The sequence below is a fragment of the Coffea arabica genome, chromosome 4c, assembly GCF_036785885.1.
Source record: "Coffea arabica cultivar ET-39 chromosome 4c, Coffea Arabica ET-39 HiFi, whole genome shotgun sequence".
NCBI classification, from domain to species: Eukaryota; Viridiplantae; Streptophyta; class Magnoliopsida; order Gentianales; family Rubiaceae; genus Coffea; species Coffea arabica.
This window is the reverse complement of record NC_092316.1, coordinates 3,597,579-3,612,933: the sequence shown is the minus strand read 5'-3', so window position 1 is coordinate 3,612,933 and position 15,355 is coordinate 3,597,579. Positions and strand designations below refer to the sequence as shown.

Sequence of the window (15,355 nt, the reverse complement as noted above, 5' to 3'; positions counted from 1 at the left end):
ACTTGCTATAGTCAGAAAGAGTTGGCTAGGTAATAGCGCGATTGCTTGTGGATAAGGAGGAAAGTTGTACAATGATGCATTAGGGAAGTCGTTTCATGTCTCACCAATAATCCTTACAAGAGCATGACCCTTGCCTGAAATGGTGGAATCTAGTTCGATCTCTTACAGTCAGTTCTCTCTCGTAAATACTTGACAATAACTTAGCTACATGATGACAGTCTGTACACATCCTTAGGCTTTTCACTATTCTGATCACTACATCAGGTCCTGAGCTCAGCAGACCAAAGGCAATAGCTAATTTCTCACTGTGCCGACTGACTGCTTTTTCTTTCTCTTTTTCTGAAATGTCAAGGAACACCTCTGAAGTATCAGGGAGATACCCTGCCAATTTCAGATTTTCTGTCATCTCCTCCAGCTTCAAGTATATTTCTTGAGATTGAGGATGGGATGTGTCTCCAGCTACAAATTCATGAACTCCACCATTCATCTCGATTAAACTGCAGCCTGGTGTTTTCTTGATGCCTCTTTCCATAATAACGCTTCTCAACTCGCGCAAGTTATCCCACTTCTTGCAAGCAGCATATACATTGCATAGGAGAACATAGGCAGCTCCATTTTCAGGTTCTAACTGAAGAAGCTGTTTGGCTGCCATTTCAGCCATCTCTACATCTTTATGAACTCTACAAGCAGCGAGAAGAGCTCCCCAGATAATTGTATTTGCTTTCATTGGCATATCATTTATAAACTTATGTGCCTCTTTTAAGAGCCCAGCTCGACCAAGAAGATCAACCATGCACCCATAATGCACCACGTTAGGTACTATTCCATGCTGGGTGGTCATACTGATGAAAAAACTTCTTCCTTCATTTACCAAGCCAGAATGAGTACAAGCACTTAAAACGCCTATATAAGTTATTTCATCAGGTGTCTCTGAAACATTCAGCATCTTCGCAAACATATTAAGAGCCTCTCTACCACGCCCATTAGTAGCAAGACCAACAATCATGGCAGTCCAACTGAATTTGTCCCTTTGGGGCATTCTGTGAAACATCCTAGTTGCCTTTTCCACATCTCCACATTTGAAATACATGTCTATAAGAGCATTGCCGACATGTATATCACAGTCTATGTTTAATTTGTCAGTGTAAGTTCTCACCCATTCCCCTAGTTCAAGGGCACCTAGGTGTGCACAAGCAGTGATGATGCTAACAATAGTAAATTTATCAGGTTCAACATTAGCAGCTTGCATCTCACGGAAAAGCAACAAGACATCTTTAAATCGGTTGGTTTTGAGATACCCATCAATCATTGCAGTCCAAGAAACAGAATCCTTTCGAGGCATCAGATCAAAATATCGTTGTGCTTTGTCAACTTGCCCAGCATTGATATACCCTTTGATCAGTGCTGTCCATGATATTACATCTCTGTTGTTCATACTAATAAAAATACCCAGTGCTACATTCACCTGCCCACAAGCTGCATATATGTCAATTAGAGCGTTATTCAGTGTCAGATTTGACTCAATCCTGCCATCTTGAATACACTGATGAACGTGTTTTGCAGCATCCAGATCCTTTAGCTCTGAGCAAGCTGATAATACCAAAACAAGAGTCACTGAAGTGGGCAACGCTCTCTTCTCCATTTCTTTGAAAAGCTTTCTGGACTCCTCAAATTGTCCCATTCTGTTATATCCAGAAATCATTGTGTTCCAAGTAACTGCTTCACTTTTCTTACTCGTGTCAAAAACCAGCCGAGCCATATCAATCTGGCCAGACAAACAATAGACATGGATCAAAGATTGCTGAACAAATTCATTAGAATCAAAACCAAATTTACATATGTGGGCATGTGTTCCTTTCCCACATTCCAAGGGAAAATCTCGATTAAACCCCTTGAGCAAGAAGGGGAACGTGTAGTTATCTGGTTTCACGTTCCTCTCTAACATCTTCTTGTACAAAACAATTGCATACTCAGGATAACAGGTTTGGGAATAACCCTTTATCATTGTATTCCAGAGGAAGACATTTGGTTCGAGAATTGTGTCAAATACGTGGAGAGCATAATCCATGTCACCAGCATCTTTAGCGCAGCAAAAAGAAATGATTTTTGAATACGCTGAAACGTCTAAAGCTAAGCCTTTCTGGATAGCTAGGGAGTGAATTTGCTTGAGTTGGTCCAGGGTTTTGCTGTTTTGGAAGGGATAACCCAGATTTTGATGGGCTGCTGGAGCGGTATGCAGGCTACGAATTGGGTAAGCGGTAGAAACTGAGATAAAATAAATAGTCTTTTTGACAGCTCGATTGTGCATAAGAGAGTACAAATGGTGCATGATGCAATTCAGTCCTCCTAAGACGCGGAAGGAGTGGCATGCTATGGAACCCAGAGGTGAAACTGGAAAACGTCGAATGAGTTCTGTTCTGTATTTTTTTTTTCATCTTTTCCTGGCCATCTGAGTTGTGTATATTAGTATTCAGTAATTTGGGTGACGGAGGGCTGACCAGTTGGTTGAAATACAAGTTGGGGGCCATAAATAATTCAACATTTTGGTGAGCAAGCTGGAGAATGTCTTAAATGTTTACATCCGAGCGTTACAATTTGAAATGGAGCAATTCCCAGAGAACTTGCAGTTGTTCTAACCGAGGTATCAGAGTATGAATGTCTTTATTTATAGCCTAAGAAAGCAAGTTTAAAGGCCTTCTCCACGATTGATTTTCTATCTGAAAAGGTGATATGTGTGCTCCAGTTACTTGTTTCTTGGGCATTAAACTCGATCGCTCTAGAAAAGCAGGAACATCTAAAGTTGCAATTTTTAGACGACCGTGCTTAGCAATTGAGAATTCCTTGTTCAAACCCATGTCTATCTTCGAGTCCAGAGCAAAAAGGGGCGAAACTAGCCATCTCAGTGTCCCGTCCATCATCATTTCCTGCCATGTAAATGGACACTTACTTTATCTTTCACCGTCCTTGTTTCTGTTGGCTTGGGCTTCAAAGGTTTCTGTCGAATAGGCTCCAAGTTTAATTAGTAGAAATCCAAAGTTATTTTGAACAGATAGATGTATCCAATTTGAAACAATTAGTATAATTTCTCTTTATGTTGTATTGACCAGCAGAATCAAAGAATGAATCTCTAAATCAAATACAAAGGTACCAAGTATTTAACACCTCCAACGACCAGTAAGTGGAGGACAGAGAAAACGGAATGACTAATAATACGCCATACTTAGAAAAGAATTAACGAAAAAGAACAAATCTATACGAGAAAAACTTCAATATGTATACCTATAAAAACCTATCTTTCCACACTAACAATTGCAGTTTGCATATCCAAACTTGTATCTGGAGATTCGTATTTGAGCCAATCCTTCGAACAGACAAGCGCTTCAAGAGTTGTTGGGCTTAAGGTGCTTCGGAAGCTATCCATCTTTCTCTCTGCGGTATCAAATACGGAATCAGGAGCAACTGTTGAGACGGGAATAGACAAAACATCTGATGCCATTCTCGATAGGGTTGGATACTTCAATCTATTTAACTTCCACAAACCCAAAGCATCAAAATCTTGTACACGAGGCAAAAGAGATTCTTCCAGATACTGATCTAGTTCTGATTTCATCTGGTTGCTACTCATGATCTCTGAGATATAGATGTCAAAATCGGAAAGACCATCAGCACTTGAAAGTAGACAATCATCTTGAGATATCTCTGCTTTTATGATGGATTCACTAGCTTCGTCCAAGAATGTAGGTGGAGGAAGTGACTCCAGAACATAATCAAGATAGAGTTCATGCAGTCCCTCGTCAACAAGCTTGATCCAAGTTTCAGCTTCATTTTCATAGATCCTGGAAAAACTGAACTCCACAAGCTTCATCTTGAATCTGGGATCCATGACAACAGCAACAGCTAAAACTAGGTTGCAGTCCTTCCAATACCTATCAAACCTATCCTTCAGAGGCTTAGTCAGGTTTCTAGTAAACAGATCTGGGCTCCTGGCAGCATGCATCAATTCAAGCTGAATTTTCCACACTTCATGAAAGAATGTATTTGAAGTTGGGTTAACTTCGGCAGTTAAAATGCTGGCAGCATCATGTAAAAGCTTCAAATATGTGCATAGAGTTTCAACTTCCCTCCACTCATCCATTGATGGAATTATTTGGTTCTGTGTATCAGAGATATCTAAGAAATAAAACACTTCCTTTAACTCAGAAGCAGCCAATAGCATTTCATAGGTAGTATTCCAGTTGGTTTGGTCATCAAGGACCAAGCTCTTTGTGCTGGGCACTTGAAGCTTTTGTTTCACTTCAGCAAACTTTTCTCGATGAACTTCCGAAGTAATCACATACTTCACAATTCGACGGACTTTTTCAAGGGTGTTCCTCATTGACCACAACGCATCCTGTGCAGTACTACCTAACGCATGAGCATAACAGCTGCCAATAATCAGTTGACCATTGACAATAACCGAATTCTTGATCGATAATAGACCTCTAAGATTTGCTCTAATAGTCTCGCTACTGAAGGATTGATTAAGAGTGAGGGTAAATAGTTTGTTCTCAAAACACCAATCTGTAAAGCAAGCAGCAACTGCATGATTGAAGGCAGATTCTGAATCAGGAAATGGCAACGTGATAACACTAAGGATCCGCCGGTGCAAGTTCCAATCACAATCAACAAACTGCCCTGTTAAAATTGCATAACCTACAGTTTTATCTGAAGTCCACAAATCCAAACTCAGGCTAATGCGACCGGGAGCTCCAGCAAGAAGGCTCAAAAGATTTTGCTTCTCTCTCAAGTAGATGTTCACTACATGAGCTTCAATCATGTTTATGTTAACTGAATTATACTGAGGATGAAGAGCCCGTGCAAACCTAACGAAACCAGGGTTTTCCACTATGTGAAGTGGATAATCATGTTTAATAATCATTTTCGCTATCTCATGGCTGCAACTTTCTTGATCAAAGGAAATGGCTGTGAGTCCAGAGGTAGCCCTACGCCTCTTCCTTTTTCTATCAACAGCATCTGCTGAGCCATTGGTTTTGGGGTTTGGAATGTAGGGAGATGACTGATTTTTCTCCTTATTAAGCTTGCTCACCGGACAAATACCTAGGGCAATATGCCGTTTGAGGTGGCTTGTGCCAGCTAGTTTTGAACCAGTAATGTAGGCAAATGACTTTTTGCACTGCTTACAAAAGGCTCTGGTACAGTCTGCATCAATGTTTTCTACTGTGAAGTGTTCCCAAACAACAGACTTTTTTCTCCTGCGCTTATTGGGTTGTGCATCTGAATTTGGTGTTCCGTTGTTGTCAATAAGGGCAGCCATAAATGAACCCTGAAACAAAAATCCCAAAAAAATCATGATGGCGTACATTCCCATCAAATACCAAATCTCCTAGGCCAAAATGATGGCATAGTCTAATTGATACACCTCAATACTAGTTTTCATGATGATATAACTACAGCTAGCAAACTGCGTAAGGATAGTAACTGACATATATCAATCCAAGAGCAGAAGCAGCTACAAAATTAGAGTTTAAGTATTGCAGGGAAATCATGATTTAGAAGACCTAATACATTTATAAATTAACTGCACTCTCGTCCCAGGCCAAGGAAACAGAAGGTGTGCTTAAGAAGATCCTAGAGAAAATTTATAGAAACAGAATTTCAGAATAAAAGAGGTAATAACTAGGCTAGACAGAACAAAATCACAGAAACATTCTTAAATGCAGAACAAAAATACATTTTCTGTTCTGTTCAAAAGATTGAGCTTTACAACCATAGGCTCGGCCATTCACAGACCTATAACATAAAAAGACCTAGTACATGTGAAATACCATATCTGACATCACAAGACTATAATAAGTAGCCAATCACAAACTCCATCCCTTGTTTTCCTAGGTAAGCAAGAATAGCAACTATAACTTGCCTCAATTCTCATCTTTTACTACATAAGATAGAAAAGTCATTAGCATACATACGCTGTATCCATATTGATAAATTGTCAATTCACCGCCTATAATGTGAGCAAACAAGCAGCAAACAACATTTAAGAGCCCCATAAATCCCCAGTTCCCCAAAGAAAAATAGTTAAGATAAAAAGAAACCTTTTTGCCAGCCATAAAATTCAAAACCACCCGATGAAGCAACATAAAAGACAGGTACGCAGCAAACAAAATTTAACAGGCATATGAACCCCACAATAGATATGACACAAAGAAACCTTTTTGTCAGCTATAAAATACAAAAGCAACCAATAAAACAACATGAAAGACATGTCTTTTGATCGATAAACAGCAGTTCAGTTTGAGAACAAATTACAGTTTAGCGCAAAAAAGCCAGGACGGGGCCAAAACCTATAATACCTGAAGAAAATTTAAGAGTCATAGCGGGGGGGGAAAGAAAAAGAAAATTCTTTTAACCAAATTGAAGAATAAGAATAAACTATTGCGCGCAAGACAATCACATATGAACCATATAATATGTCAAACCCAAAAAATCTATTCGTAGAAACTCAAAGTGACACTAAAACACAAGACCCAGAAATCTGTTCCAACATTGTCAAATTCAGTGCCCAAAAAATAACAAAAGGAAAATCTAAAAGAAAAGATTAAAAAAAAGGCGCCAACAGAATAACTGCAAGCGGTTGCAAAATCAAAACCGCCGAGAGAAGAAGAACTTACTTTGGAGACCGAGGGTTGGAACTCGAAATCAGAATCAACGGAGGACCGGAAGAAATCGTCGAGGCAGCAGAGTAGGGTTTAGGGTTTAAGGTTTTGAGGATTAAACCAGAATTTTTTGAATTATTGGGGGAAATTTTTTTGAGGAGGGAGGGACGAGGGAGAAGAGAGAAAGATGGGCTTGAGCCGTGCAGGTATTATGAGAACTCCAAACCCTAAATGGACCCTTTTTAAGCAGGGCTGAGTTGATACAATGCGGCTATGAGCTTTTAGGTATTCAGGCCTTATTTATAAGACCCGACCTTCTATGTTCTTGACTTTAGTCTATTGGTCCATTCTGCATTTTCCTATTTTACTTTTTAGTCCTTAAGACTTTCTCGGGAAGTCTAACCCATCACAACCGCCATAGGATTCAGCCCACCGTCATTCGTGAGCTCTCAGCCGTCTATAGTTTGGAACGGTGAATTGGTGGGGTCTTTTTTTTTTTTTTTTTAATATTTACTGTAAGTGGGGGTCTTACAATTATTAGTGTGGTTGACCTTACTCCTTCAACCAAAAAAAAAAAAAAAATCTTCAAATTTTCTTTTTTGCTTTGATTTAAAATCTTTCGGAAACTGATTTGTACTCTTTTAGGTTGCAAAAATGAGAAAAAGTTAAATATAAACGGATTGGCTAACAATTGAATGTGATTAAAAACACTAATTGGATTATGCTTGAGATGGTAAATAACGTATTAACAAATACTTCTCTTGTCAAAGCTTTTCTATTCGTTTTAACTTCGCATTGAAAGAGTTGAGAGACTAACGTCAAATATAAGTGGTATCAGTTTGTTGCTTCTTTGATCTACATTTGAAATTAATTAGCAGTATCAAATAGCAGTCGTGAGAGTCTTAACCGATGAACTAAAAAGAAGCAGGCCACTGGATTAATGTCCACCATTTAACTGTTTGAAAGATTATTGCACCAGAAAAATAATCTGAACTTTTGTACTGTAATAATAATAAAGATTGGGGAAGAACTTTTGTAGGTTTGCTGCTTGCAGCATTAAATTAACCCATCATCTCATCCCATAAATATAATTCCTGGGTCAGTACCGAACGCATTTTTCTCTAAAATTTTTTTAAATATATTTTTTAATCTCTTTTTTCATCTCATATATATCAAATTACAGTAGTAATATATTTTTGTACGGAAATTTCGAGAAATAATAATAGTAATCCAAATGGTGTGGGCTAATAGTGTGTTTGGACAGCCAATTATTTGGCCAAATATATTTGCTGACATCACCATTACAATTTTCAATACACCTTTTTATCTTTCCAATTACCTTTTTATCTCACATACATCACATCACAAAAAGTGCTACAGTAAAAATATTTCAAATAACTTACAATCCAAACACACTTAATAATTATTCGTTTTTACCGGTACCCAAGGACCTGTTGGCAGGGCTTTCCAAGTTTCCAGCCAAGCAGAAGGTGAAAAGGTGCAAATCATCATTCATTCTAGTGAGAAAACTCAAAACAGTGGATCTTTTCTTTCGTACAGTACAAAGGGGCTTGTCATGGTGACACCCTTTTTCAAGTCACTGTATAGTACCAAATTAAGATCAACTTGGTTGGACGAACGCAGCCAAAAGCTCGCAGAAAAATTAGCAAGTGACAGTGAGTTGGCTGCAACCCTCAATCATCGTCAGAAGATGGATACGTGGCCACGCAGTTTATAGTACCAATTTGTTGCAGGAACTGAAAAGCAAATTAAGCTACCAGCACAAGAATACTCCTCATCAGGCATGATGGGAAATATTCTTGAAGTTGATTAGCTTCTAGATTATAGTAGTTGATAGATATGAAAAATTGCTAGCTACCACGCAATAATCCAAAGACTTTTTATATTTGGGTAAAAACTAAAAACACACAACAGTAGTTACCTAAAAGTGATAACTAATTAATGACAGAGCACCCTACAGCACCTATAATGATGTACGTGCATCACTAACAAACCCATATAGTATGTGTGTGTATATATATATGTGTGTGTGTATACACACATATTACATTCGCTATGGTGGTGATGCATGTTATCATCAAATTGTTTATCAGGTCACCCGTGGGGGCCAAAACCCGGTTGGACCCCTCTTCTGGCGTACATGCAAGGACATTTTCTCTGCCTCACTCTCCATCAAAGCACAGGCGCTGAATACATACATGCAAGCACGTACAAGTTACGACCCAGAAAGCAGAAAGGCACGATAAATTTCCGAAAGCAAGTACCGCCGGGCACCAGGGGGAACACAGATTGGAGTAGTAATATTTCATTCAAAGAAAAATCGTAATCAGTGATGGTGTTGTGGTGTGATAATGCCTCTACACTGACTCCAAAATCAGACGTCCTATGGCTAAAATTGTGGAACCTATCAACCAAACTCATGAAAAGGACATGCATCAGAAATTTCCTACTATATCTATATCATTCTAGCTACCTAGCCCGGTTAGCCTACCATGGTCGGCCAGTGGCGGAGCCACATATGGTTGAAATTTGGCAATTGCCCCCTCTCAACTCTTGGACCTTCTTCAAGTTATGTAATCATTGACCCATTTGGATTGAAAGTTATTTGAAAATTTTTCTTCACTATAGCAATTTTTTATGTAAATTATGTGAGATAGAAAACAATGTTAAAAAAATGTGTGTTGAAGACAAATAAGAAATACTTTTTAAAAAAAAATTCTAAATTTCTTATGTTCCTTACTCAAATAAATAGAATGATCTTATTGCGGCTAAAACAAGTAAGTTCAATTAGTAAGAACAGATTACTTTCTCACAAAAGGTCGTGTGTTTGAATTTCGCTGCCGATGTGAGGATTGTGTGAGCTGTATTGGTGGGTGAATCCCGCTGTCAAATGTGAGAGTTGTGTTGATGGGCGAACTGTAAAAACATGTTTAAGCAACCTATAGTCCTTGAGGTATCACCTGACCTGTGGTGGTGACCGGAAATAAATCCATCCAAACTTTTTTTTTTAAAAAAAAAAAGGATGATCTTATTGCTAAATAAAAGTCACCAAGTTAGCTTTAACAGTACATGTAAAAATATGTCCATCAGACAATTTTATCACATCAAACACAATAGTTGCACATTGCAACCCCCTGATTTACGTTAGGATCCTGACTCCGCCTCTGAGTCCATGGTGTATTTAGTAACTAATCTCTTAACTTTGTCGCTAATTTACTACCTTTGAAGCTCCAGATTTAAATATATTACTTAAAATTTAGATAATCCTGCATGATTTACTCCGAACTCTTTTCCATGTCCTACATACCATGACTGGTAAATAAATCCCTGGTTGGCCGCTTAGGTAATTAACCTAATTAGTTCCTTAAGTTAACTCATCAAGCTAAGTCATCAGGACTTTTCCTTCCCTTCCTGAATCGCGACAGTTAGCTGTGCTTTTCTAAGTTGCTCCTTCATTGCTTATTTTTTTCCCCATTTCTTTTTTAGGAAGTTGTTTCATTATGCTCAGCCTCCGGCGCAATTATTAAAGCTAATTAAGGAGACCATTATCCTTAATTTTGTTTTTTTTTTTTCTCTTTTTAGCTAGTAATCGGTAGTCTGTGTAGGGAGGAAACTAGAAGCACTTTAAACCAAAATATTTTTTAGTACAGGATTTTCCGGAGTAAACTGATGGTTGAGAAATGACAAATCCTGTATGCAGACCTATTTGTAGAGATCTAGGGCAAACTTAAAGAAGTGAAATCATTTTTCACCTTTTTTCTTTTTTGGTTTCTCGAGTGAAATGCATAAGGTGAAAACAATTAGGTGGCATTAATTCACTTCAAACCATTTTTGTTCTAAGAATTATGTAATGAATGTGCAGTTAGTCGCACGAAGATAGAGATGATGTTGGTATATGAAAGATACTCATCTGAACAAGCAATTTTTGAGCAACAATGAACGAAAACCAGGAAAGTTCCACCGCAAAAATAAAAATGAATAGGCACCAGAAAATTCAAAGAGGACATTACCGGCCGGGGACCGTTCAAGAAGATCTCCAACTGTTTTCACTTTTTAATTTCTGCCTTTACTTTAGCTTGTTTGAGTTCACAAAGGGTCTCACTTGAAGTGCATGAACGACAAAAATAAGGCCAAAAACAGCTGAAATAGTACTGCAACAATTTAGTTCTAGATGTTGGACAAACAAGATGTAGAGGCAAGAGTCAAGACCAATGATCACGACAAACCAAGACCCACAAGATTCTGGAATGGACAAGTCCAAATTTTGTTCATAATAACATTGACGCTACAATGCAGCATAAAACTTAGCTAAAAGGGAAGATGATTAAACAAAAAATGAAATAACGATTTATCGAAAATTTTGGTTTTCATATTAAGATTCTTTAAAACACCACACAAGGATAGTAAAATTACCAGGGTTAGCTGTTCAACATAAAACCGTATCATACTGCTAAACTCCAGCAAGTTGGAGAAGAAGATGTATATAGGAAGTTGGATCGCCGCTAAGATAAAATCATGAAGTCCTAATGTGCCTTGTTTTCCCGCAGCTTTCTTGAGCTTCTTGATTAGCTCGAAGAGTTAGGATAGCAGCTAATAGAAGTTCAAGAAAGCTGTGGAAAAGCATGGCTGGACTTGCAGCAGCTAGCCCTCCGGTCTTCAATGCTGTAGAACAACATGACTCAATTATATTGGAGCATGGAGATGAAGGTGGTGTGGAGAGAAACGGGCGTGATACATATGATCATCAGGACCACCTCTAGCCTGTAGGAATACGCAATCTGCATTACAGCTTTAAAGAATGATGGCAGAGTGGAGAGAAGAGTGGCCTGTAATGTAGGGTTCACTTCCACAGCAAAAAGTTAAATGCACGTATATAACAGCTTAGTAGGATTCGGTGCCTCCACGGCCAGAATAATTCCTCCCCGGTATTCCCCCGGTTACATGGGCTCGCTCCTTTTCTCTGTCTAGATCTATATATTTTCTACCTTTTTTTTTTTTTTTTTGGTTGCGGAAAAAACTTAAGAGACAAAAGAAAGTTGTGTGTTGAGAAATTGAGCGTTGCCAAAAAAGTGTTAGTATTATTGTTAATTTTGAGTGTAGGGGTAAGGGTAATCTAATATCTATGCTTAATTTTTTTTTTTTTTTGAAAATAATAAGTTTAAATGAGTTCGATTTTGACCCCCATTAAACATCAAGACATACGACTTATTAGTCGCTTATAAGATTTTAACGGATCATCAATTAACACAATTCTTATACTAACAGCAAAACTCGAACACGCAATTTTTATTGAGAAAATAACGCAAGTAAGGACAACTGCCCAGACTAAATGATTGACATGCCATACGTGCGCATATATACGGGTTTGAGGGTCCGGCTGGGCAAGGTGAATAGAGCATTCTAAACTTGAGAAGCTGCAGATGAATACTTTAATTTCAGCAGCTAGACTAATTGGTTTCTCTACTATAGCATGCATGTGCTGTTGCTCTTGAATGCTATTGTCTCATCTCTGAGCTAGTTCCCATCCATGTGGTGGTCGGAGCTGGTGGGCACAAATACAATACGTTGCTATTACTTTCGTTACATCAGTCAATCTTCTTCTCTTTTTTCTTTTTTGCCTAGCTAGCCTTCGAACTTGTCATTAATTACGCAACGCAATTCACCCGAGTTTGTGATCTTCGTCAACTTGTCATGTATCCATCCACCACTGTACATGGTACAATTATTAGTTATTGTGGTGGAAAGGACGTAAGAAAACCAGAGTACCACTACATTTATGTTGGGTTGCTTTTGGTGAAAGGGAGACGAGGCTTGATGAAAATGCATTGGAGACTTTTTTTTTTTTTTTTTTTGTTGCCCCTCAAGTCTTCTCATCCCTCTCTACATTCTCTTTATCTCTACTAGAAGTGGCAAAATGGATTCATATCCACCAATCCATCCATATAAACCAACCTTAAATGGATTTGGATGATCCATATAAATTCAATGGTTTTAAATGGATAACCATTTAAATCCAATTATATTGGTGGATTTAAATGGATTATCCATCTTATCCATATACATCCATTTAACTTTAAAAATAGAAAACACATTTATAAAAATGTGAAATAAAATCTTGTGGGATCATCTATTCTTTTCTTCGTAATTTTCCCATATGTCAAATTAATTTTGTAGGCCCACCTATTCTTTCCTTCATAACTTCCTCACATGCTAAGTTGCCAATAACATTAATTGCATTTTATTTGCTTCTAGTTCCTAGACTTCTTCCATCCTTTTCAAAATTATATTTTAGTCTCTACTCTTGTTTTTTTTTTTAATTAAACTCTCATGTAGTAATGATTGCAAACATTTATATTCTTAAATAAAGAAAAAGCGAGAATGCATCATGCAGTGTCAAAATATTTTTTTTTTTAATTCTTTTATTTATAAAAAGAATTTTTCTAACGAGTGTTCCCGCAACATTGGTTAAGATATGTAAATGACACCTTTTTTTTTTTTTCCAAATTCTCATACTTGCAATCCCTCTCCCCTTATCACCCAACCCAATTATCCAAAAAAAAAAAAAAGACACCTAATTTACTAAGTAATATAAGGTAGCTTGTATATCAATGGTATAATAAGGAGTTTCATACATTTTTAGGTACTACGTTCACATGTGATGAAAATATTTTACTTGTCAAATAACATAAGATTTCTTATTAGAATTCACTTTTATTCAAGACATCACTCTTGAACAGGAGTGCAAAAAATTAGAAACGTAAACTTCTTTTCACTGTAAAGCCATATTCAATTCATTCAAAAGTTATAAAAATGTAGCCAAGTTCTTAATTGTTCATTACTTTTCAAAATGATATTTAAAGTAATGACAAAAGGTTAAATTGACCACAATAGTTAAATTTTCTTGGAACTAAACTAATTTTATGAAGAACTAAAATAGAGTAGTAGTACAAGCATTTGTTATTACCAAAAGGTTTTAGGTGATTTAAGGATAGAACTTTGGGGATCTATATTTTTTGGGAAAAAACATTTGAATCTTAAATTTAGAATTTGGGAGAGTAAATGGATAAATGGATGGATCATGGTTTACACTATCCATTTAAATGACATCCATTTAGATCCATTTATTAAATGGTTTTAATTGGATTGGATCAATTTGATCCACTATCCATTTAACTAAAACCATTTATCAACCATTTATCCATTTTGCCACTTCTAATCTCTACTATCAGGATTTGAACCCTAAACTTAACATCAAGAAAAAATCTAAGAGCCCTTCCTTAATTTTTTAAAATTTCATTTACATATTGTTTGTTAATTTGCAGGGATTTGGACTTTTTTTTGCACTGAATATAGAGCATTGAAACATACTTTCTGTGCAAAGGTTATTTATATGGTGCAAGCAGTGTTTTGAAAATCGGATTAGATCGGCCGATTCGCCCAATTGAACAGCAAACCGGCCTTACCTTCAATCCGGTTCAATAAATAACCTAAAAAATTAATTGAATCGATCATATTTGGTCAAGAATTAGTTGAACCGATCAAACTACGAATTGAAAAGTTTTTCGATTCACTCTATGGTCCGAGTTTTAACATATTGGTGCAAGTTATGATTCTTCAAATATTGTGGCAAAGATCAATTCTTTCTCAACCCCATGTTCCCATGTTAGTTTCATACAAAAAAGCATGGGATAATTTCAAAAACCTTTCCTACTATTTGAAATAGGTTGATAATATTATAAAAAGTTAAAAATAAGAGAACTATATGAGATTTCTCGAAGTTTTGAAGTACCGAGTGATATTGTCATACACATTAAAGGGGGTTTTTGAAATTGTCCATTAGCCTCCTAACTAAAACCATATTTTTGTACTAAAACATTGACTTAGCTGATTTTTTATGGTTATCTCCATACCATTTAAAGGTGGATGAGTTGCCATCATGACTATGAGTGTTATCAAGTCTGACTTAATTTCTTATGGTACCATATTCAGGTTCAAACTCAAGCATTGTTTGTGCTATTTGAGCTTGAACCCAAACTCGAACGAGTAGTAAGTTTGACACTTGAGCTTAACTTGAGACCATATTACATAAGTTGTGCACAATTCAGATAAGCTTGAGTTCTCAAACTTTATTTTTTGATAAATTTTATAACTCTCCTACCTATGAATGTGATTTCGCAATAAATAATTAAATCATTCATATTATTTGATAGGGTTCGATAAGTACTCGAGTCTTAGTTTTCTCTACTCTTACTAAACTAGAATATCTTATTAAGTAGTTTGAATTCGACTTGAATTTAATGAATACCGAGTTCGAATCGAGCATTAGACTGAACTTCTCTCGATTTTGAGTTAAATAACTTGATTGATTTACATCTCTCGTCGTCACGTTTAAGATGTACCACGTAATAGCCAAAACCACACCAATTTACACAAACAGGTAATTTTAACTGTTTGCACTAGTAATTTTGGTTTAGCCTGATAAAGGTCACATCATCTACAAAATTTCCTTACAACGTTATTAACGCGCAAAGTGCCAAGTAGAACAAGAGGCATATATCGCCCATAGAGTATTATTTTGGATAATTTATTATTTATAGGTATTAGTATTTTATTTGTATCATAAAACGTTTTTTTTAATTATATATATATTTTAAATACATTACTGCTACAGTGTGCTT

General features: G+C 36.8%; 2 protein-coding genes across 2 annotated transcripts; both read right to left on the bottom strand.

Moving 5' to 3' along the window:
- Window positions 1-26: 26 nt before the first annotated feature.
- LOC140005137 (putative pentatricopeptide repeat-containing protein At3g15930) lies at window positions 27-2,965 on the bottom strand. Its single transcript, XM_072045505.1, has one exon. It carries the CDS (start codon window positions 2,327-2,329, stop codon window positions 101-103), a length of 2,229 nt encoding a protein of 742 aa, XP_071901606.1. The 5' UTR covers window positions 2,330-2,965; the 3' UTR covers window positions 27-100.
- Window positions 2,966-3,073: 108 nt separating this feature from the next.
- Window positions 3,074-6,938, bottom strand: LOC113740089 (zinc finger BED domain-containing protein DAYSLEEPER-like). The gene is made up of 2 exons (XM_027267597.2): window positions 6,672-6,938; window positions 3,074-5,323 (listed from the first exon to the last, which is right to left on the bottom strand). Exon 2 carries the CDS (start codon window positions 5,312-5,314, stop codon window positions 3,290-3,292), a length of 2,025 nt encoding a protein of 674 aa, XP_027123398.2. The 5' UTR covers window positions 5,315-5,323; window positions 6,672-6,938; the 3' UTR covers window positions 3,074-3,289.
- Between the last annotated feature and the right edge of the window lie 8,417 nt (window positions 6,939-15,355).